General features: G+C 41.4%; 1 protein-coding gene and 1 pseudogene across 1 annotated transcript; both read left to right on the forward strand.

Moving 5' to 3' along the window:
- Positions 1-56: 56 nt before the first annotated feature.
- Positions 57-10,105, forward strand: LOC108894519 (rho GTPase-activating protein 7-like; the record flags this gene model as incomplete). Its single annotated transcript, XM_018693186.2, is given in 10 exon segments — positions 57-147; positions 149-237; positions 2,046-2,205; positions 3,235-3,442; positions 4,235-4,451; positions 4,913-5,027; positions 6,380-6,595; positions 7,485-7,702; positions 7,820-7,993; positions 8,122-10,105. Coding segments are annotated over 10 exon segments (1,588 nt in total), but the record flags the coding sequence as incomplete, so codon positions are not given.
- Positions 10,106-15,100: 4,995 nt separating this feature from the next.
- Positions 15,101-24,716, forward strand: LOC108894520 (LON peptidase N-terminal domain and RING finger protein 1-like; annotated as a pseudogene).
- The last annotated feature ends 6 nt before the right edge of the window (positions 24,717-24,722 follow it).

A 24,722-nucleotide genomic window follows, 5' to 3' on the forward strand; every position in this document is an offset into this window, starting at 1 on the left:
ATTCTTCTTCTCACGTCTCAATTTGAGCTCTCTCCTTCTCTTTCTCTGTACTCCAGACCACAGAAACTCCGCTGGCCGAGCTTCCAGAACTCCCATCGGCCCAGCTTGGCCTCCGCCCAGCTCCAGATTAGCTGCCAGTCTGTGTTTACAGATGAATCTGCTCCAGAAGCTCTCCCTGCTGCAGCTCACTGCTCTGCTGGAGAAGCATACCCCTACAAACAAACATGGCTTCAGCTGGTGAGTGAACTGGAGGAAAAAATTGAAGGCTTATGTAAGGGAAATACAAACTATATTTACTGAGGAGAAGATGACTCTGTAGGGTGACACACACACACACACAGATTTTATAAGCTTGATTTTCATGGAAAAATGCCTTCTGCATCTGGCTAATTGTTCTCACAAGTGATGCCCTTGAATTTATCCATTCAGCAAGCCAACTGCTACCCCTCCATCCCACTCGTCTCCCAATCCCTTCCATCTGCAGGTTGTTGTATAGTGTGGTGACGGCTGTCCACAGAGGTTGGGTTTCACATCTTTTCCCAGGCCCGTAATTGCTGGGAAGGGGCGTACATTGTCTTTTTCTCAACAGGGCAATCATGGCAGTTCACACGCATGGCGTTACAAGAGCTGGAGGCTGGAGAGATCTGCTCTCAACAATTATCCCTCCAACACTACCTTCTATACCACTTCTAGAGTATTGGTGTCACCTCACTTTATATGCTTGCTCGTGATTATTTAATAGCACACAATATCCAACTTGTTACTGTATCTGCTCTAGAGATTTTGCAGTCGCTCCCAGCCTTCCTTCTTGCCATCTCTTTTTGACTATATTCCTGCATTTTTGTGTTTTTTAGTCCGTTAACGGGTAATTTGATAGAGAAGCCCTGAGCAAAATACAGACTTTGACTTAACTCTGTTGACCAGCAAATATATTAAACAACATTCCTCAGTCCAAATGTCAGTGTAACACAGTGAAAACATTATTGTGTAAAACAGTTGTGAAACAGTGGCCTAGAATTACCTGTTTCTTAACATCTGAAGGTTTATATAACTTTACATGGTCAGATGAGAAAAATTTACTAAAAATGGAAGATCAAATCATTTTCCTGTGTTTTTCCATTTTCCCTTTTTTCTTCTACCCAAGGCCTTTCTTGGACAGGAATAGAAGCCGTTATGACGGTCTTATAACAGACTGGGGCTCACTTTAAGACAGAGGCCACTTGTTGGCCACTGGAGGCCCACACATAATCAGAATTCCGGGGCTGGGATCATAATATGCTCCTTTTCCATTTTTCCCAAACTGTGGTTCTGAGAAGCTCTCTGAGTCTTGTGAGCAGTTCTTACAAAGACGAGCTTGTCCTGAGTCACGCAGAGGGTCTCTCTGCTAAACGCACTCGTAACCTTGCACATAGATACACAGCCATAAATCTGTGGGCGCATTCTTGTGAAATGGTCAGAGCTGCATGTTTCAACTCCGGGTTTGTGATTATACCCTTGTTGTTCACTTGCACCCAAGTGCGTGTGCACACACACTCACACACACAGTAAGAAGTAACAAATAGTGAGACAGACACTTTGTGCGGATGTATAAAGCAGTGGGATCCTCCCCTTTTGACACTCCAGCATACATCCCACTCTCCGTGTCTATTCTCCTCTCACCCTGTTCATCCACCCCCCCCCCCCCCCCCCCCATAAACCTGGAGACAGACTTCTGCAGCCGCTTGTTTACGTCCTGCACACACATAAAACACAACACACCCAGACAGACACGCAGTTAGACACACACACTAACCCTGTAGTAATTGAATTTGTGTCACAAAAGTTTACATTCAAATTGAACTATTGACTATTTGAAACATGTCTGAGGTTGCAATGACTTTATGTTGAGTCAAAGGTTTAAATCAGTTACTATTTTTTATTATTATTGTTATTAATACTGAATCAAATCACATTCTAGCGTATCGCTAAATACGAATTAAGACTCATGTCAGTATCCTGTGTCACAGATATTGATGAGATACTTGTTGTGTGTGTGTATGTTGTAGGGCTGTGCCAAAGTTTATGAAGCGGATCAAGGTGCGCGACTACAAAGACAGGAATGTGTTTGGTGTGCCACTACAAGTCATCGTCCAGCGGACAGGCCAGCCCCTCCCTCAGGGAATCCAGCAGGCTATGCGCTACTTGCGCAATCAGTGCCTCGACCAGGTAACATAAAGTGCACAAACAAAATGCACATATTTAGACAGATGTATACATAAACATGTGCTTACATTTAATTGCATGTGTACATGATGTGGAAAAAATTCCACCAGCCTGTCATTTAGCTCAAAGTATCATTTTCAGTTTCCACAGTGAAGAGAAAACGCTTTTTCTTTAAGGTGCTAGTTACATAATATCTAAATTGTGGGGCATCTGCAATCAGTCAAATACTCATCCATGATTTGATTTTTTTTTTTTTTTTCACCGGTTGTTACATAAGACAGAGCAGTGGGTTGGAAAAAGCCTGATACCCACTTAGCCAGTGTGTGTATACGGTTTCTGTCTTTCCCCCTTTTTCTCTTCTCGCTGTCACACATATCGCTGAAGCCGGGAGGCCTGGGGAGAGTCAAAGTAGGCAGCTGTTAAGTCACCTGTGTCTGTCTGTTTAATCCCACACAGTATGAATTTTTTTTCTCACAGCGCGTGTGTATATTCAGAAAGAAAAGAAAGGAGGAATGAGGAGAAAATTACTCTTAATGGAGGGCAAAACAGAAAAGAGAGCAATGGTGTTCTTTTCTCAGCAGTACAAGGCGCCTCTGTTTAGAAGTGGTGAAAGCTCATGGAAAATTCAGGCTGGACAAGCCAACGGCCCTTTTCACTTTTCCTCCCCAGTGGTGCCATTTCATGCAGCCTTAAAAGGCCACCGATGAGGTCCTACACAGCGTTCAGTACAAGAATGCATGCTGGGTGTCATGGGAGCTTCTTGTAAACACAGTCAACATGATCTGTTGTGATGTAACCGTATTGACTGTAAGCTCTGGATTTGGGGATAAGTCAAGAATATTATTTTTCAGTGATAACAGCCTGCAGCTTTAGAAGACAGGCACATGAATCACTTTAATATGCTTTAGTGATTTCACTCATGGTAATACCGAGGCTAACAAGCGAATTACATTTCAAAACTGACTTATCAAGTGTCTGTGCATGTATGTATGATGTAACTCTTTCTCTCTTTGTCCTTTTCTCTCTGTCCAGGTGGGTCTTTTCAGAAAATCAGGAGTTAAGTCTCGAATCCAAGCTCTGCGCCAGATGAACGAGGCGAGTGGCGCAGATGGGGGTGGAGTCAGCTACGAGGGCCAGTCGGCTTACGACGTCGCAGACATGCTGAAGCAGTACTTCAGAGATTTGCCAGAGCCCCTGCTCACGAGCAAACTATCTGAGACCTTCCTCCAGATCTATCAGTGTAAGAATACACACCCATTTACTGAACAAAACTGAACAACATCTTGTACAGACAGCCATGCATGTGTAACCTGGTGCAGCTTGCCTGTCATTGAGTAAGAAATTGTGAAACTGCGAAAAGACAACAAACAAGATAAGTGCAGGAAATACCTGTGGAATGAGGTGATATAGATACCCTAAATCCACTCTGCTACAGCACCGGCTCATCCCTCTGTGACTCACCGCTAGCATGGACAACCTCTCAAGTTCTGGTACATTATGAGTGTAATAACTGCATTAGGAACTGTTTATATAAGGTAAAACAAAAACCAGTCCTGTGCATGAAATATGAAGCATATAGTGCAGACGCACACATGGGCTTATGTAACACACTTAACTCGACACGGATCCCATCATTGCTCATTCCCGGCAGGCGAAGGGAGGCCAAATGCAGACTTCCTCCTGAGTTAACCAACAGAAACAAAAAAGATGATATGATTCCATTTAATCCAGTTTTATTTATATAGCACCGTATCACAACAAAAGTCATCTCAAGGCACTTTTCATATAGAGCAGGTCTAGACCGTACTCTTTAAAATAGGTATTTACAGAGAGAGACCCAACAGTTCCCATCATGAGCAAGCACTCAGCGACAGTGGCAAGGAAAAACTTCCTTTTAAGAGGCAGAAACCTCGAGCAGAACCAGACTCAGGGTGGGCGGCCATCTGCCTCAACCGGTAGTGATGTAGAATGACAGTGGTTATTGCTGGTTTTCTGCCGTATAATATAAAAAATTCTCCCTCTTCCTCTCTAGACATGCCTAAGGAGCTCCGTCTGCAGGCTGCTCGAGCCACTGTGTTGCTGCTGCCCGACGAGAACCGAGAGGCACTGCGAACGCTGCTGTGTCTGCTGAGCGACGTGACAGCCAGCGTGGCCGAGAACCAGATGACTCCCACCAACCTGGCCGTCTGTCTGGCCCCGTCGCTCTTCCACCTCAACACCCTTCGCCGCAAGGAGAGCTCCTCGCCAAGGTGTGTGTGTGTGTGAGAGATGTTGAAATCAGTCCAATTTTACAATATTACTGCCTCCTATTTTCATTGCCATCACCAACACAGTTATTGTATCAGCAGCTTACATAACACATAATATGCAGTACATTCTGAAAACAGGAAAAAGTCACTTTAAGGAAACAAAAGAGCAGGATACTGTAGAGAGAAGACAGAAGAGAAGAAGGAAGAGAACAAAGCTTGCAAGAAGAGGAAGGGAGAGAGACAGAGGAAATAGAGAGGTTACATAAACATCTTTAGCTAATTAAGAAACATATTTTCTTTCACATCTGGTACTGCTAGAGGCGGGTTCACCAGGTGTATACTGCAAAACCCTTTTGTCCTTTCTTTCTTTCCATCTTCAACCCCCTCTGATGTTTTCTTTCACCCACTGTCTGGATGATGGGTGCTCTTACTAATCTTCTCTCCCATGTCTTTGGAAAAAGGGTGATGAACCGGAAGCAAACGCTGGGAAAGCCGGACCAGAGAGACCTGAATGAGAACCTGGCCGCCACTCATGGCTTGGCACACATGATCCAGGAGTGCAGGAAACTCTTCCGGGTTAGTAATTAACAACACTTGAACTGACTGTGTACGCTAACATAGCAAACGCCTCACATTCAAGGTTAAAGTTAGCTAGAAAATTGTAAGCAAAAGAAAAAAAAGTACTGTTTGTTGATTGAGATTTTTATGGCAGCTGATGAAGGCGTGTTCGCTGACAATGTCACGGCTCACTCACTGTACCATGTTCTTGCCAAACACCTTGTGTCCCCATGTTTGTGCTTTAAACAAACATAGTCCCAGTTACATAACCCGTTAATCCAATTCCTGCTGTCATTTGCTGAAGGAATGTTATGATTACATAAAGTAAATGTGCCAACTGGTCATCTGTTTGAAATGTTCTAGTTGTACAGAACAGGACTTAACTTCATGTTTCTGTCCATTTAAACCCAACTCAAACATTTGTGCAGAGAGGTCAAATTCAGCATAGTCCCAAAAAACTTAAAAACCCATGGGTCCATCTCAACCAGCGTGGTTATGTGTGTCAGCATGGAGAGCGCTCGATGGGATAAACAAGAAATAATCAGCAAACTACACTATAACTAATCCAATTTCAATGCCATTCAGCCTAAAACATTCCCTGCCCAGCACAGTTTTCTCTTTACATGCTATAGTAATTACTAAAAGGCTGCATACTGTGCCTCATTACCGCTCAAAGTTTTATTAGATTGTGGCCAAGCGTCCTGGCTTCCTGACACGGTCACATCATACAACAAGTAAACTCAATTACTGCCTGAATTATTTCCTTTTAATTAGATTCCTACTCGCTCGTGGAGGTTCATAAATGGAAGATGACCTATGAAATAATTGACTGTAATGAACTTCCATTTAACCCCAGCCTTTTCTTATCTCATGCTTTTCTTTGACAGTAATATTATTAGGATTCAATTAAACCTCAAAGATGTCAGGTACAAGACATCTCTATGAGACAGAGAGAAAGACTGAGAACAAGCAAGGCAAACAAGGAGATGAAAAATATGATGTTTGTTTCCATTTTAAATTGCTTTCACCCTTATACAAGTTACACCCAGTTTCCCATTAATGAAGGGGATTCATGTAATCACTCTGCTTTGATAATAATCTGCATCTGATTCACTCTGCACAGTGAAGCTTAACCATCCAAATTAACTAAGAGCAAAACACATTTTTTATTAAGTTCTCACTAAGGTTTTGTATGAGCATAACGTTGTGGTAGACATACAGTAGTTGACAGCATTAACAATCATATACCTTCGCTGATCAAGGCCTCCATTAACACAACAGAAAACAGAAAAGTAATGACATATTTTTTCATTGACAGTGTACATAAGTGTTCTGACCCCCATTGTCCTCCTTTTCCTCCTTTCCCACAGATACCAGAGGAGATGAATCGCTGCAGGAACTCCTATGTGGAGCAGGCGCTGCTGCCCCGACGCTTGGAGGATCTTGCGGGTGAAGAGGCTGGGCAGGGAGGCTACAGGGCGTACCTGCGGGACAGCCTAGACGCCCTCCTCAAAGAGGCCAAGGACAAATTTAGAGGTTATGACAGCTGCTCCACACCCGAGCACGCCGAGCTGGCCTACAGAAAGGTGAATCCACTTTTTATTCTTCAGCTCTCTGTAGTTAATTTTAGAAATGAAAATATAATCCGTTCAGTCGATATGGCTGCTTTCAGTGTGTTTGTTTGCAGCAGAAGCTGAATACAGTGATAAATTTGCCACAAAGTGAAAGTAATGGGGTTCATGACAGATTAGATTAACAACAGAAAAAGCAGATCATGAGTGAATCTGTCATTAGTGTGCCAACACTAATTCGTGAAGTACACACTCTGTTTCCTGTCCTCTCCTTCCCTCTTCGTTTTCGCCTCTCCCTGGCTCCTGCTTCTCTAAATATCTAGTGGAAAACCAGCAGTTAGGGTTTCCTGTATAGAAACACATCCGTGTGAAACTGGCCTGGTCCGTGGCCTCTCATTCCCATCCCAGCACTGGACTCCATCCCAGAATGACATCAGCTCAGCACAGACGTACACACACAAACATATGCAACCTCGCCACTATCCCAGGCCTACATTTCCTGTGTCTAGTCTGGAAGGTTATCTTTTCTCCAGTTAGAGAGTCACAAGGCAAAGAGTGTGTGTGTTCTTTATCATCTGATGGCAGAATGAAGCAGCTGACTTGGCTAAAGGGCAATGGGAGGTTTTGAAACACAGCCCAGCTGTTGTGCATTTAAATTATGGCTCCATTATGGCTAATTTCTGTAAATATGACTGATTATGAAGATTAGATATCCTACAGGAAGCTTCTGAACACTTGCATAAGACCCTTGGAAGTTCGTATGTATGATCTCATGACCCATGACAGCCCACTTTAAAGTTCGTTTTGGCACCAGTCCCAAAATCACATTCATCTTATTGAATCAAATGACTTTTCAATAATTTTTATGAGTAAATTAACCCAGCCTTTCCATCTCTTCCTCCAGGTGCACGATGGGTTTCCACTGCGGCTGTGGAAGGTGACCGTGGAGATGCCCGCAAGTCCCGAGGAGGTTCTGACGCGGGTGCTGCGTGAGCAGGGCCACTGGGACGAGGACCTGCTCGAGAGCCGAGTGGTGGAGACCCTGGACGAGAGGACGGAAGTCTACCAGTACGTCAGGAACACCATGGCTCCGCATCCCACCAAAGACCACCTGGTGCTCAGGTAGACCATTTTCCCTCCTGTCGAGCTCACTTCTGAATTGTCTGCATTTTTTTTGCTGTTCTGCCCCTATTCATATTGTTTGTTTTTAAACCAAACTCTCTCCAATATTTCCACCAGAACATGGGTGACAGACCTGCCAAAGGGAGCGTGTGCACTTGTCTGTACATCTGTGGACCATGAAGGGGCACCCGTTGTGGGCGTTCGAGCCAACGTCCTCACCTCACGCTACTTCATCGAGGCCTGTGGAACCAACAAATCCAGACTCACACATATTTCCAGGATCGACTGCAGGTTAGTGGATGATTAACTGGAGCAAAAATAAATGTATTATTCTCTTAAACTCCAGTTCTGAGGTCATTCAGTGTCATTTAGCTGATGACACAATGAGCTAACACTGTGTCTCTTTTCTTCTTATACAGGGGTCGTTTTCCAGAGTGGTACAATAAACTGTATGGACACTTGTGTGCTGCTGAGGTGGCGCGGATACGTGACTCATTCACTGCACCCATGGACAAATGAGAAAGCAGTGTGCAACTTGGGCAACAACAGTCTCAACAACCCTCTCCTTTGAACCCTCTCCTTTTGGACCATTATTTGGATCCTACTGGGGACTTTAAATGACTCATTCCACCCATTCTAACACAGAGGTAGATGGGGTCCAAACCTCTTTATACACACATGTAAAGGACAAACCCTGGATCCTGGATTGAAGGACTTTTTATTTTATTTTATTTTTTTGCTCTGGTTATGTCACAGCAGACTGATATTAACATTTTAAACAGTTTTATCAGAGCTCAGTGTGCTGCCAAGAGGACGTATGAGCATGTCACACAAACATTTATCTGGGCCAAAGGAGATGATGTCGCTGATACAGGATGTGAGGTTTAAACTTTATCTGAAGGGTGCTATTGCTTCTGAGAAGCAAGGGGGATTCAATGTGAGTGTATGAGCGCGCATGCTTGTGTATGTGTGTGTGTGTGTGTGTGTGTCTACAAAGCAACAAACGGTTAAAAAATACATATTCTTTGCACTGGTTTCCAGTCGCAGTATAATGTGTACATACAGTATTCTGTTCACAGTAATGGTTGGTGTCTGTCTTGTGTTACCTCTGTCCCTTTTTCTGTTACAGCAAAGCACAGCAGGAGTAGCAGACAATATTATGATCAGTTGATTGATGAATCCATGGGTGAAGAAAGATGCGAATGTGCTGGTAATGGGCAGATTGAGTGGAGACAATAGACGGGATATAGTGAGATAACAGGTGGCCGATAGAACAGAGGGTTCTTGTGTTGCAGTAGAGGAAAGCAGAGACAGATGAGATCGGTGGCTGGCTCACCAAAAAGAAAGAAATGATCAAAGAAAGGGGCTCATTTACTGACATATAAATAGATGTTTCCTCATTCCCTCAAGAAGAATTTAATTCAGAGAGCCTGAGTGTGTCACGAGTTTGATATAGTTAGATAAGTTTTTTTTACTCTCGAAGATACACAGGCAAAATAAATAATGATGCGACTACGTGCAACATGATGCAAAAAGCCAATTATTCAATTACTTTCACTCAGTGTTAGAGAAAGGAAATGTTGTAGAATCAAGCAGACAAACTAAAATAGAAGACCAACAGATTTATTGGACCAAATTTGTAAAAAGCTAAAAGAAGCAGTTTTTCCCATTTTAAGTGTGTCCTCTTTGATAAAAGTGTTTAGAGCACAGCACAATTCACAGTTTTTGAAATTCTTGTAGAACACACATCACTTGTAAATGCAAAAAAATAAAAATAAAAACAATAAGAAAAACGTATTTTTACATGAGAACAGAAAAAAGAAAAAATGCACTGTTCTAAATTGCAGCAGGAACCTCTGGTTAGCCCTATAAGAAAAGACGAGAAGTAAACAGAAAAAAAAGGTCCTTTTATAAAGGTGGAGATTTTACAGGTTTTACTGTAAAGAGGAGGGCAGGTTGAATGTTTGAAGGAAAAATATCTTTGTGTATGCTTCTTTTCTCTGTACTGTCTTGTCCGTGTTAAAGAAGAAGTAAGAGATCTGTGGTCCTCATAACATAAGTTGACCTTCGTCGCTTCGTAACATTTGTGCTTCAATCTGAGGGCTCGCTTTTCTCATGTCAAGTTGTATGATTAATTCACTAAGCCATTGTTCATATCATAAATGTTTTTAATGTTTAACTGTGTCTCCTGCCAAATAATAACGCATGACAATGACAGTTAATTTAAAACAAATATATTTATACCTCAGATATATGTTTGTTTTGTATCATACCATTTTATTTTATTTTATTGTAAATGTTAAGCTTTGTGTTACAGAAATGAACAAATGTTTTATCTTTTTTATTAATATTATTTCTGTACAGGTTAATCAAAGTGCACTATTAAATGTATTAAAATAATAACTGTGTGTCTGTGAGAGTTATGTAACAGTGGGTGTACAAGGAGACCAGCTTTTCAGACCAAAAATGTTGTGGCTTTGTTCTGGTTTTACTCCTTAAATCCCTCACAATCTGTCCAGTTGTATGTTTACACTACAGTTTGTTCCGAGTGCTTACACCCTCTCAGATCCAGAGCTCAGACTCTTAATTCTGCATTTCCCTCTTTGCTTCACCGCCACATCCACCTCACTCCTGCCTTCATTCCACACCAGTAAACCCATGATTTGGCCAGAGAGGCATGAGCTGTGTGCAGGCGGGTATCAACTGGCATGGTGGAGAGTGATCTCACTCCTTGTCTTGTTTCTTACATAACTGTTTCATATAGCAGAAGACAATGGGGTCCGTTGTACCACAGCTGGCCTGGTCTAGACTCGATGGGGGGGGGGGCAGTCACGCGGGGAGGGGATGGGGGGTTCAAGGGTCAGAGCGGGGGTTGGTGTACCCCCATGTTTTGAATCGCTTGGCAAAGCCAGAACTGGCCGTCCATCTGTAGGAGGAAAAACATCTTCCTCGTGCACATACTGTACGAATGTGTCACATGTTGTACTTGCTTTGCTTTTATCCAAACAGTGGAGTTATTATGATCCATAAACTTGGACTAGAGCGTATTTATATAGCTCAAGGACATGTACTTTCCGCTCATGTACAGTGCAACAGCAGAAACAAGCATTAAAGTGAGTAGCCCAAGGCCAAGACAATGCATTTACATTTTGTGCTGCCATGTTCACTCGCTCTTCTTCTGCTGGGCTGTGAACACTACAGTGTGCTCTCCTCTGGTGTGTAACTCAGGGGTTAGAGATTAACCAGAACCTCCAAAAGATTCACACACACTCATATGTGTCACCACATATATATATATATATATATATATATATATATATATATATATATATACACACACACACACACACACACACACACACACACATATATATATATATACATATATGCATGTGCTTGCCTTTGAATTTGTCATGGACCTTAAACAGATTTTGTCATTACTTTTTGTTTACATGAACCTCTACAGGCATATTCTACCCTTCTCTCTTGCTTTCTGTTTGTGTTCCCATGCATGTGTGTGCACATGCCAAATGCTGGCATGTTTTTATATGTACATGCGTATGTATTTGTGCTTGGAATGCAAACACCTCTGGGAGATTATGCAGGGCCAGATAAGGCTGACTAAGAGTCAGCAACAGGCGCTGCATTCCTGCACTGTTGTTTGAGAATGGAGCACCGAAGGTTTCCCACATTGATAAATGAATGCGAACGTGTGTGAATTCTTGCGTGCGTGTGCATTTGATCGTCCAGTTTGTCACGCATTTATCAAAAATGCTGTACTCAAATTTATAACAGGACACTGTGAGAGTTACTGATGGATCCATACAAGGTCTGATTTTATATTTTATTTTTCGTACCTGGGGTCTTCACATTTTATTTTTTCTCCTGATCCAGAGAACGTTATCAACACTGGTCCTGGTTTGAGAATAAATGATGAGGAATCACAACAGGCTTAAACCAGCTGCAAGAATAACGGACAATATACACATGTAACAATGCAAACAATCAAATTTCTTCTTGCACATGTTCATTGGTCTTCACATGCACACAACAGTTCACATCACACAAACTAACCTGATCATTACAGACAGTTAAAACACATCCTCCTCCCGAGCAACCCCACCAGCAATGGTCAGTGAATTCTCGTGTTTGGTCACAAGAAATCCCACAGGCGTGGCAAATATCTGACAGGAACTGGGGGTCACATATCTCCATGTGGACCAGAATGTTCTAATGGATCGTTTGTGGTATTGTTGTGGCAACAGAAATGGTATGTCATCATGATAACGTCGTATTTTAAGAGTCAACACGGACAGTGACAGAGGACTCGGTCACACAGTGTTTCTACAGTTGACCTCATATCATTCCTAAGTGTATCTCCATATTCAAGAAATTCCCATGACTGGAAGTAAAGGTTTTAAGTGGATGGAAAAAAAAACAGTTCTTTTTGTCTGTCTGTCCTCCAGAAAACTAGGCTGGCATATAGTTAGATATGAAGAGATTGTGTCTGCAAAAATACACCTACACACTCACTCTCATGCACTTTCTGGCTGTTTTAATGACCTAATCATTTGCATCCCAGATGTGGCAGTGTCAGCTCTACATACCGCAGAGGGGGGTGTCAGTGCTGACATGTGGCATGGCAGAAACAAAGGGGAAGAAATGCTCATTCTAGATAGAAACACAATCAACACTAACACTTGAGGCAAGATCATTAACTGAAGCAGGAGGGAAATCATGGGAAAAAATGGAACAAAAAATCTGCATCACCGGGTTAGCTGAGGACACAAACACTGGAAATCCTCTTAAATGAACAAATTCAACTTGGGGGTACTGTGTGTTTTCTTACCAAAACCATCATTGCTTTCAAGTCTCACATCACGAGTTGAGTAACACCGAGACTCCATCTGCCATACTTCAAATATTCTTTCTTTTTCCTTTTTTTTTTTAACCTGTGCGCTACACAATATCGGAAAGACAGTGAGCACAGCCAGTTGACGCCTTGTTGAAGTGCCTCAGACCAAACACAGGAGGTCACTGAACTGACTGTAAGACACAGTTTGTGTCTGTTTTACACAGTACAGCTCTGCCCTCTGGTGGTTGTATGGATTAAGATTTGTTTGCTGTCCTTTATTACAGACTTCATTCCTCAATCCCAGTGTTTACTGGGTTCACTCTCCATTAATCACATAAAATTTACATAATACACCAATTCACCAAAAACTTTTTTGTCCTTGAATTACCTCTGTCTGTCGTATATTAGTGTTTTACATGTGCCACAAAATCTCAGAAGCTAGATATATTTTGTACCATTAAACTAAACAAACATCACAAAAGTGATCCATCCTGTGTCACTTCTGTATTTCTGTATTTCAGCTTTTGGTAAAGTCTGTTTAAAAGATTTTTTTTCTCGTTTGTTTTTGTATATACAAAACACAAATCTATAGTTTTATCTATAGTTTTAGTTTATATTACCTACATTTTTTCCAGTTGTGTCTCGTCTTCAAGAGGCATTTATAAACTGCTTGTGTCTAATTAGAGTAATGGCTCCCTTTGCCCACTAGAGGGCAGTGTCGCCCCACAATATGTAAAGCCTCTTCATGTTCACGCCCACTTTGGCCTCATATAACCTCAACTACATATTGCAAAATGTATTTGCAAACTTTCCCCAAACTCTCATTGCACTACATGAGTAGGATAAAGATGTAGTTGTAGAAATACTGATCATTTTTTCAGCGTGACTTCACAAAATGACATTACAGATGTATGATTGGCTCATGACTCACCCAAAACAACTCGACAACTCCCAAAGTCTCAGTCCAGATATTTGTGAAGGCTGAGGGCTGACCCATATCAGATCAACACAGTGTTTACAGAGGAGGTTTTCATGCTTGACAATGTTACTTTGTTGGTTTTATTATTTTGCTGTTTCGTCTTGATTCCCGCTGGATGATGTTTGGCTCAGTGTTTTGATGTTGTCACATTTAGTTTCATGCCTTTTTCCTGTTGGTAATTACCCCAGAAATTCTCAAAAAAAAAAAAAAAAAAAAGTGGGACACACAGCACATCATGTGTTTCCTCCAGACCAGAGTTGTTTTCACGACTTCAAATGAGTGACAAAAGGAAAAGAGTCTATCCTGTTTGTCTGTTTATTGTCAACTTGTAAATCATAATAGATTAGAGTTGTTCACATATAAAAATGCAACATCTGTTTTGTTTGTTTGTTTATCAAAGGGCTTTTTAATTCAAGTCAAATGTTGCTAAAATAAAGATTATTTTTAGAAAGGGAAGAAAAAATAGAATTAAAATTTATATCTTTGACCAGCTGTTGGATCATTTAAAAGGTTTGCAGCAGCACTCACATGCCATCTTGGTCTTGCAAGGTCATATGCTTTTGTAATTTTCACTTTTTATTTGATGTGTTACTAACTTTAGCTCCTGTGCTGTAAAAAGCAGTGGTTACAGCCCAGCGGTGGCCCAGGCTTCAGGAGATGACAGGTGATGATGGGAGGTGACAGACAGGACAGCGTGGTGTGACAGCAGATCTGCAGAAAGCATCTCTTGTGTTGAGCAGCAGGTTTGAAAAGGTGGATGGGGTGGACTCCGTTTCTGCTACGAGGCAGAAAATAAATGTTGAAATGAAAGGCCTGAACAGCCATTTTGACCTTTAGCCTGCAGGTTTATATTCACACACATACAAGGACTTATAAATAGGTATTTGTGTGTGTCTCAGCTAATCATGATTGAAAACACAGGCTTCTGGTTTGATCTTAAAGTGATTTATGTCAAATATTATTGAGTTGATATTCATGACATTAATAAATACACCTTAATTCATTCACTCTAAGTCAGTCCATGGGAGTATTGCATTGCTGGATTAACATCTGAGGGGCAGGGGCGGTCATGCAGCCTTGGAGTATTGCACTATTTTTTTCTGTCCTTTGCTTTTTGTACAGAATTTGCTGGTTGCAGGAAAAGATAATATGAAGGCAATTTAGACAGAAGTGTTACAAAGTGGCAATAAAATATTTTAGATGTTAGACACAGCAAAGTAAGATAAATTACATAAAACTGAGACTTGGAAGGTGTTACAAAATCTGGTTACACAACCGGTTATGAAGAGGTTTTCTGAGTAAGTTTTCAGACAGTTTTCAAAAATGTACTGATGGACAAATCAGTATCATATGCTTTTGTCATGGTGCATTATTTGTTTTATATTCCAGACTGAGAGAACTTGAGGGCAGGAGAGTCAAATTCAAACGGGACCGTTGTGATCTGACACACTCAACTCCACTACGTCCTTTCCGTAGTTATGAAACTTTCCAACGCAGGTTTTGTAACCGAGACGTTCTGGCCAATCACGTCCCGAGCCTGCTGCTCACGTGACCGTGCTTTTTATGTAACGAACGGGCGTCTATGAGAAAGTCCGTTCACTATACTGTCATGGACCGCGGCAGCTATAGAAATGTACAGACGGGTTAACAGAAGAAAACCCAAATATACATAACATTTATTTCTTTGTTTTGTTTGTTTGGACGCCACAATGTCGCTCCAACCGCAAGTGGGGGACGCCGCGGAGGAGAGAAGCGCCTTCTTCATCGGCGCCGCTGACTCGGACGACGTCTCGGCAGAGGAGGACCACCATCAACTTATACTACAGAAAGCCAACGCGCTAGCGTCTGAAAACTGCCTCAAAGAAGCCATTGACTGGTTTTCAGTGGCTATGCGGTATGGCCCTGTGCGACCCGAACAACTGAGCACTTTAGCGGACTGTATCCTCCGCAACTTTAAGAGGAAAGCGGCCGCGCAAGAAGCACTCTCGGACCAGAGTCCGGACAGCTGCGGGGACGACGTGTTTGACTGTCCCAACTGTCACAGCTTCCTGGGTGAAGCTGTGACCATAGCCTGTGGACACTCGTACTGTAGAAGGTGTTTACAACGACGGCTGCTCTCCAAATGTAAGCTGTGCAATGAAGCCGTGAAGGGAGAGCAGAAAGCCAATGTTATTCTCTGCGGACTTTTAGATAAATGGTTTCCCGAGGAGCGGAAAAAGTCGAAAACACTATGTGAAGTGGACGAGCTGTGTAAGCGCAAACGCTACCAAGAAGCTGTGTCGTTAGCCACCGATGTTATCCACAGTGGTAAGTGTTGTAATCATAACCGTACACATTCATGTTGACAAGAGAGAGGTGTTTCCTGGTGGTGTGTCTGCAGCTGCGCACACTCAGTAAGAGTGTTATTGCGACGCTGCTTTACCAACCCTGTGTAGGAATGATAGGAACATGTGTAAACGTGATTCTTTAATTGTTTATTGTCAGTGAATCCTGCGTTCTACTGACCAACATATTGAAAATTGTCATCATTACTCCCATGTGTTGCTTTGGTGTTAGTCTCCTCCCATCGCCCGTCGTGTAATCTGACGGGTCCTGCTTACGAAATTTCACAAGATGAGCATGCGCAGTCAGTGCAAGTTGCATAAGGCAGGTCGTGACACATATTGGGGCAGTTTTGTAACTTATCAAGGGGGAGGGCATTTGTGTTTGGTAACTATCATGGCTGCGACGAACTTGTGTTTCATAAATGTTGTAAAAGGGGATGAATTCGCAGGTTGTGGGTCAAGTTAGGAGGCAGAGGCAGGCTGGTGGTCCAGATAGACACTCTGCAAGGACGTGTTTTAGTTTTTGTAACAGACCCTGACATTATGCAATGAAAAAACTGGGCTACTTCAGTGGCAGATTATGGTTAGATATCAAACTCTGCTGCAGGAGGTTTGTGGCTGCAAGGGTTGCACGTTCAAATCCCAGTATTTCCTGTAAAAGCTTCTATAGGTGATATGAATGATATAGGTAAATGATTAGTCAGGTACTTGATTAGTTGATCCACAGAAAGATAGTTAGCTACATTGTGATGATCAAATAAGTGCTTTAGTCTCTTACCAAGCTAAATTGCAAATATATGGTGGTTTCAGCCTCTCAAATGGTAAGTCTTGGTACCTCTCTCTTGCATAAATATTTAATTGACTGATCAATGACGCCACTGATAGTGGGATAATCAAATCAGTAGTGTTTTAATTCTATGGCTCAGGTAATAGAAATAGTAATTAACAGATCAGTTGATAATTAAAATAAGCCATAGTTGCAGACCTAGTAACAACAATGGTCTGATGTGCCCTTGAACAAAGCACTCAATCCCCACACAGTCCAGTGAAGGTGACCCAAAACTGGAGACTGCCTGCATGTCCACCAAACAGTTTCTGGTTATAAAAGGATAAAAAAGTGTTGTGCCTTCATGGAACTAGTGACTAAAAGTTCAAACTAAAATGGCAATGACAATGCATTGTGGGTAAATCACTGCTCTGTTAGAGAAAATATATTTTTACTTTACAACCACTAAATCTCAAATTACTCTTGTCTACTCTTGTCTTCCTTTTATCTAGTTATTTTATGCACTTTGTAGGTTGGGTGTTGATTGAGAATCCTCATGTGCAGCAGTTCAGAATTACAAGAAAAAAAAATGTATAACTGATCCTGAAATGGTCTGGTTGTGTGATAGTATGGCTGGAAAATTGTTCTGAACCTTTACCTGGGCCATGAGAGCTTATGGAAACATCCATGGAATTTGGGTCAAGTGATATAATTTCACATGTAACCTCATCGTATCCCTGTTGACCTCTGTTACTCAAGCATTGCCTGCGGGACAGTTAGCAGAAGATCTACTCCAAACCATTGTGTTATAAGAATGTTGATCCAGCCTCTCAAATGTCAATATTTACTGGTTTCTTTTGACTCCTAAAAGAGTAAAATTAATATCAGTAGGTGGTGGGCTGTTGGTTGGATAAAACAGGTAATTCAATACCTTAGGCTCTGGGAAACTTTATAGACCAAATGATTGAGCTAGAAAATAATCAAGAGATCAGTTGATAATGATAATGATCGTTGGTTGCAGCTGTAATGTTCTGCCCAGCCAAAGTGAAGTGTTAACGTATTTTTATTTTTCTTAATTACTATGTGTTTCCATTGTGGGGCATTTTGTTCTGCAGCTTTTTAAAATACTTACCTATGATCAGATTAATTGTTTACAGGCTGTAAGAAAGTAACACGCAACCTTCTGTGTTCCTGCAATTTTATTTTTTATCTCAGGTGGATAAAAGCAGCAAACTGTGTAACAGAAGGTCATATAACTAGTGTATCACCTTCTGACAAGAATAAGTGTCACTTGACATTGGTTTGAGGATGCACACTGATACCGCTGTGGGAGTGATGCAGTCACACCACCTGCTTTTGACAGCGCTCAGGGCCGGCCGTCAGTGCCGCAGACAACCTGAGAAGCAGGACAGAAACTTCCAGATAATTAGGGGCACTTCACTGATGTTAGGATGACTAGACAAACTACCTGTGCCCCTGCTCATGTCAGCATCTGCTATATATCAGGAAAATGAGCTAAATCCCATGTGTCTCAGTGAAAGGTAATATATTACTGGGATCAATGGCACACCATGTGCAAAAAAAGTTGCAGCTCAGGCTGGGAGGAAAGTTTAACTAATTGAACTTTTGATAAAATGCAGGTGAAATTTAGTTTTCTAAAAGAATTCATTAGCCAGTAATGTCTGCAGGGCAGTCTGCCTGTTACACAGGTTGACATGATTGGGTAATTAGATGAATGTCAAACATCTGATTGTAACCTAATCTATGTCCAAATGAATTTATGGCCATGCTCATACTTACATATTTTATTAGTAAGTAAACCCTTTCTATATCTATCTGTATCTTAGGTTTCCAGAAATTGTTTGCTGCCTCAGTGTCAGCTGTACCACACAAAGCTGCTGCCCCCAATAAAAAACAGAGATCTGGTTTTACAATGCTTCAATTTGTTCTTTGTAATACAGGATAGGATTTGTAAACTTTTTTTGTGTTGTTTTTTTATTCAGTCCACTATTGGGAACAGAAAAATCAGATCCACTGGTCTCTTTCTGCTCCTCCAGGCTTCTACAACTTATTTTGATTTTCAGTGTTTGAGAGAATAGAGTGACACAGTTAATATATAATTTGTGTTTATCACCTGATTATGTAATGTATGACTTGCAGGACAGATATTTAAAACTCTCTTTCGTGGTAAATGCTATCAAGTTTTAGTTAATAAGGAGTGCCCCCCCCCTCTCTTCATGTCTCCTGCAGATCCAGAGATGACTGCGGTGGTGCGACTGTCCCGAGCGGAGGCGTACATGGCTCTCAAACAGTACCGCCTGGCTTTGGAGGACACAGAATTTTGTCCCAGGTCCAGCTGTTCTGCCGAAGTAGGTCACTCACTGACACTGCAGCAATTTACTACACAGTTGCTGAAAAAGAAAAAAAGCCAATTTCAAGTTTGTATTGAAAAATTCCTCTCTGCAGGATTTTGGTTGTTTTTAGCCTATTGTATTGTATTGAAAATCTGTGTCAGACGTGATTACACCAGATCTAACTCCAGGCTTTTTGTTGGTTCCACAAGGATGGTGACACTGCCAGGTCATACCCACACATACTTTTACTTTTTAGAGTCTGGCATGTCAGTCTGTGCTGATATTGGTCAGCTGGCCATTACCAAGAAAAGGTGTATTTTAAGACTGCTGCTCTCAAAGCCACAGGCAAGCAGCACCTTATTGGTTGTATTGGATTAGTCAGTGACCTTTAAATTGTAGGCCAGTTCAGCCGCCAGGTATTTACAGTCATGTTTATTGATTCATTCGGTTTCTTAAAGAATAAATCTGGTTTATTTAATTTGGTTGCATGACATGGCAGTTGAATTTTATAGAATCATAAAACTAAAATATCTCTTTTTTTGTTGATCCAGTTTTTTTACAGCACACATATTTAACAACCTCTGGCTATTTTTTGTGTTGTGTAAAAGTGTTTCTCTCAAGATAAATAAGTTACAAAAGAGTATCATGACTAAAGAAGGTTTTCTAGACCACAACTGAGAATGCCGTGATTAAGGTCAAAGCCAGTAATGACTATTACATCAGTAACAGGAGACCAAGTGTCTGGGTTGAAGCCTTGGATATTTTGCATCTGTGGTGCAAAGTATGTCATACAAAAGCACTTGCATAATTGGTAAACTCATATTGGTTTATTGGCAAGGATGGTTTCCATTTAAGAAGTTTAACGTGTGTTCTGTCTGGTTGTTTTAGCATGACAGTTTAGCATGACTTTGAATCCAGTGTTTTCTTAGGATGTATGCAAAGCATTAACAATTACCAGCAACATGAATACACAAGGCAAACATAAATTCTGGCACAGAAGTAAAGTTGATCTCTTTCTACTACTCCTTTCTGCCCTTTCAGGCTTTGTTTAGCAAAGCTATGGTGCTGCATGAGATGGGCCAGGTGGATGAGTCTCTCCAAGTCTTCCTCCACTGCCTGACTGTGGACGAGGACTTCCCCTGTGCTAAAAGACAAGTGGAAAAGGTAAGAGAGCAAAGGAGTTGTGATTTGTCTGCTGGCAGAGTGAGATGAGAAAGAGACTAAATATGTTGTCATCAGTTGATCTGAGGTCACACAGTGTTTATGCAAGTAGGCTGCAGGGCTGGAGGAGCTAGACTCAATACACTGAAGCCAAAGATTTAAGTGGAGCTCATACTGCTTTAATGTGACATCACCTTTGATTGGATAGCAGGGAATGTGAAGCACACCCTTTACAATCTCTGTTGCACAAAGCCATTTTTTCTCTTTTTATAGCTTGCATCTGCTATTATCCTATACTGACTTAATGGAGCCTATCTTTTTTCATGGCATGGATCTTAAATTCCCACTTTAGCACAATGACTAAATAAACAGTTTAACTGCAAACAACGTAGAGACATTGTGTCCTATAGGCATCCTGATGTAAGCACTTTTAATAGGATTTACATTGTGCATTATCCTATACATGTAGAAAACGTCTCTGAAATGTGCTGTTTCACAGTCAGTGGGTACTTTGTTTTAGGTTACAATTTATGCACTACACTACAGTCATATGTTGTGGTTATATAGACATGAAGGGGGTTTATGGTACATAATTAGTGTGAATGCTGGGTCAGCAATTTTAAGCATTGCTTCAGAGATTACTTTTGGCTTTCAACTTTCTTCTGCATTTTAACGGTGTTTTCAGCCATTTTAAGGATTGCTACAGCATTCACAATGAATTTTCTGCAGGGAATGCATTTTCTAGTTCAGAATTTGTATCTCCTCTTTTTCAGCCATGAACATTGTCCACTCCTTTCAGGATCATCTATCATGGAATTACATAAGTTGTTAGTGAACTCAGTCCTGTGACTCTGCCTGTAATGACATTAGTGCCACTTAACAGACAGACCACAGCACCATAGTTACATAAGTGACACACCAGTTGATTCATGTATGCAGGATTAAATACATTCTCACAACATCATCACGTTTTGTCATCATTTTATGATGAAACTATGTTAGCTTTAATCACTAAAGCTGCTCAAGTTTTGAGTAATCATCTGTGAATCATTGAATAAGGAAGCATACATAATCACATTAGTCATCTCTTTTGGTAAACAGTGTGTAGAACTGATTGTACCCATAGTTTAAGGTTGTTGTTGTGTTGGCATCCTCTTCTGATCCTGAGAGAGATACTGTTCAGGCTAGACATAAGTCTAAAAAAGTGTTGGAGCCAGACAGTGCGCATCAATAGAACATCAAATCAAGTTTGTGTAGTCTGTAATCATACTTACGGTCTCAAAGGACCTCTGAGTACCCACGTAATGAAAACGAACAGCTATGAAAACAGCTAATTAATGAGAATGAAAATGACAGCCCCCATTCTTATTGCGCTCACTGAGAGATTTTTTTTTTTTTTTTAAAAAGCACACAAGAGTCTAAGAAGTAAAATGAAGCCTTTTGAAAGCCCTTCTATAATTTCTGTCACTTTGACTGACAATAAGAGTAAACATGCAGAAACTAAGAACTTAGCGGACATGTCACTAAAATCTTTACCTGCATCTAGCCAGGGTATTAACAGTAACACAGATTCCTGTCAGCAGGACTGAGGGACTTTGTGCGAGTACAGGGAGGAAAAGGAAAGAATTGTGTGAGGATGAATGAATGAGTCTGTTAGATGTTTCACCACAACACAAAACTATACGTGTGTTTAAAATGATCTGAGGTTCAGAGACTAAAGTTCATGCCCTCAAGCTTTAATTGAACTGGAAAGAAAACTTGATGTTCTCTGCTGCTGCGTCAAGTAGCACACTGAGGTTAAACCGAGGCCATCCTGATATCTGTTCTGAACATAGCACAAACTTGTGCAAAGTTTGCTCTCTCAAGTCTTAGTCGTGGTTATAGAACTGGATTAACAGCATTGTTTAATTTAGTCTTTTGTCACTAAACCCTTTGCATGAAATAAAGTCCCTTGTCTCCTCTTCACACACTGTATGCTTCAAAACTTGAAAAAGTTCCAACACGTGTTAATTTAAACCAATTTTAGAGTGTATATCTTTTCTTTTTTTTTTCTTACATAAAATCTGGCAAATTTAAAATGATGACAGTTCAGATTTTTACCATCCTCAAGACTTTTCAAATAATATTTGCAAATGTGGCTGTAGCTGTGGCTGCTAAATGCTACAAAATGTTTGTTCAGAACTAAGTGTCTTATCCATAAGGATACCTGGGTTTATGATTATTCAAGTTAAATATGACAAATGTGGACACCAACATCCCTGTTTTCACCAGCTGACTGCCTTGATATTCACCTTACCCATGTGGAGATTCAGTTTCTCAGTCAGAAATGCAGTAATTGTCTTTGCTTACACCGACTTCAGATTAGATTTTAGTGTTTGCCTGTTCAGCAGCTCTGCTTTGATGACAAACAGAGGTACTTTCCACAGATCCTGTGTGACCTGCTCTCCCCAGCTGATGAGAATGTGAAAGTTGGCCTGAGGGAAACAACACAGAACGCATCGCCTCATTTGCGCAGCAAAAACCCTCGTGGCCAACACCCAGGCTCAACCACAGAGTCCAGTCCAAAGACAACACCAGCACCAGGTCCGCGCTGCCTCTGCACACCACCATCTGGACAACCAGGAGGTATTACCACACTGAATAATAATACAGCACTTATTAATGGATTTGATTCAGTACTGTTGTTGCCACGTTGCTAGACCATCATCATCTTCTTAACCTTGGTTTTGTGTCGTCATCCAGAAACGCTGGGAGAGTCTGGAGCGGCCTGGTCTGAGTCGAGCTCACTCACTTAGAATGCACGGCGCCAACTGTGGTGAAGAGGGTCTGAAGAGAGTTTGCTCTGCTCCTCAGCTGGGAGACCAGGAAAAGGGGAGCCTGCTGAAGAGGAAGTTGTCAGTGTCGGAAGCAGAACGCTGTGTTGTGGACAGTGGAAGTAGCAAACACAAAAAACAAGGTCAGTTGCCAAGCCCTTCATTGTACTGCTTTCTGGTCTTCCTAGTGTATTATATTTTATTCTCCAAATCAAATTCAGACTCTATATTTAATGACCTAATCAGCACAATATCTATGTCTTAGATAATACTTTTGTTAATAAAGTAAATTGTAAAGTGCATTTTCTCCTTTGACTGCAGGTGTTGTGAAAAGACTCTAAACAGCGACTCACCAAAGCTAAAACCTGCAGAAGTGTTGCTAATGATCTGCTGGACCCCAATGACTTAGAGTGCTCTCTCTGCATGAGGTAAGGACATGTTGTAATGGACCACATGCACACCATGAAGTTTACATACCATTTCACACTGTACTTTTGTAAATGACTCAACATTCAGAACAACCTGCTGATTGTTGCATCTCTTTGATCAATACAGGTTGTTCTATGAGCCTGTGACTACACCATGTGGCCACACTTCTGCAAAAACTGTCTGGAACGTTGCTTGGACCACACACCCCCAGTGTCCCCTCTGTAAAGAGAGTTTGAAAGAGGTGAAAGACCAGTCTTGGCAGTTGTTGCACATAAATATTAATCTTCTTTTGTAGCATTTGAAGTTCTAAACAAAATCTGTGTTCCCTGTTTCCTGTTTTAATCATTAACTTGTTTCCTGTCCTTTCCAGTATCTAGCATGTAGGAAGTACGTGGTGACAACTGTCTTGGACACACTGATCAAACAGTATTTAAGTCAGGAGTATGCAGAGAGGACTAAAACTCATCTGGAGGAGACCAGAGAGCTTTCTGAGTAAGCATTCATTCCATTTATTTGCATTTTCTTATTTTTGGCCCCGTCTTTTCAGGTGTTCATCACCAGATTTTTCTATATGCAGACGGTTTTAAGAGGTTCAAAGGCTCTAAACTGCTTATCTACTTGTCCCTCTGTGCAGCCTGACGAAGAATGTGCCTATCTTTGTGTGCACCATGGCTTACCCCACCGTGCCTTGCCCCCTGCATGTCTTCGAGCCACGTTACCGCCTCATGATTCGCCGCTGCATGGACACAGGCACGCGGCAGTTTGGGATGTGTATTAATGATCCTCAGAAAGGGTAAGCATGCAAGCACAAATATGGTATAGATCTGTGTAGTTTATGATGTCAGAGGACCTTAAAACTAAACATATCCACATGTCCAGAATGAAGTTTTTTTTTTTAATAGAACAGTCAATCAGTTATGAAATCCACTCTGATATAAACTGTTACATCACTGGGTTATGAAAGATCTGCCAAAACTCTAAATTAACCAGTGTGTCCATTGCTGCAGGTTTGTAGATTATGGCTGCATGCTGATTATTAGGAGCGTCCATTTCCTCCCTGACGGACGATCAGTTGTGGACACTATCGGAGGAAAACGCTTCCGGGTCCTGTCCCGAGGAATGAAGGATGGCTACAGCACTGCTGACATTGAACACTTGGAGGATACAAGAGTAAGAGCTATAATGACAATCTATTGCTATCCACAATCTATTGTAACTCATAAAATAGCTTTTATTTTTAAGTTCAGCCAATGTGAAAGTGACTGTCGTATTAATTGAGTGATCCTGACTGTTAGGTGGAGGACAGTGAAGAGCTAGAGAGACTACAAGAGCTGCATGA

Source organism: Lates calcarifer, unplaced genomic scaffold (assembly GCF_001640805.2).
Source record: "Lates calcarifer isolate ASB-BC8 unplaced genomic scaffold, TLL_Latcal_v3 _unitig_366_quiver_2355, whole genome shotgun sequence".
NCBI classification, from domain to species: Eukaryota; Metazoa; Chordata; class Actinopteri; family Centropomidae; genus Lates; species Lates calcarifer.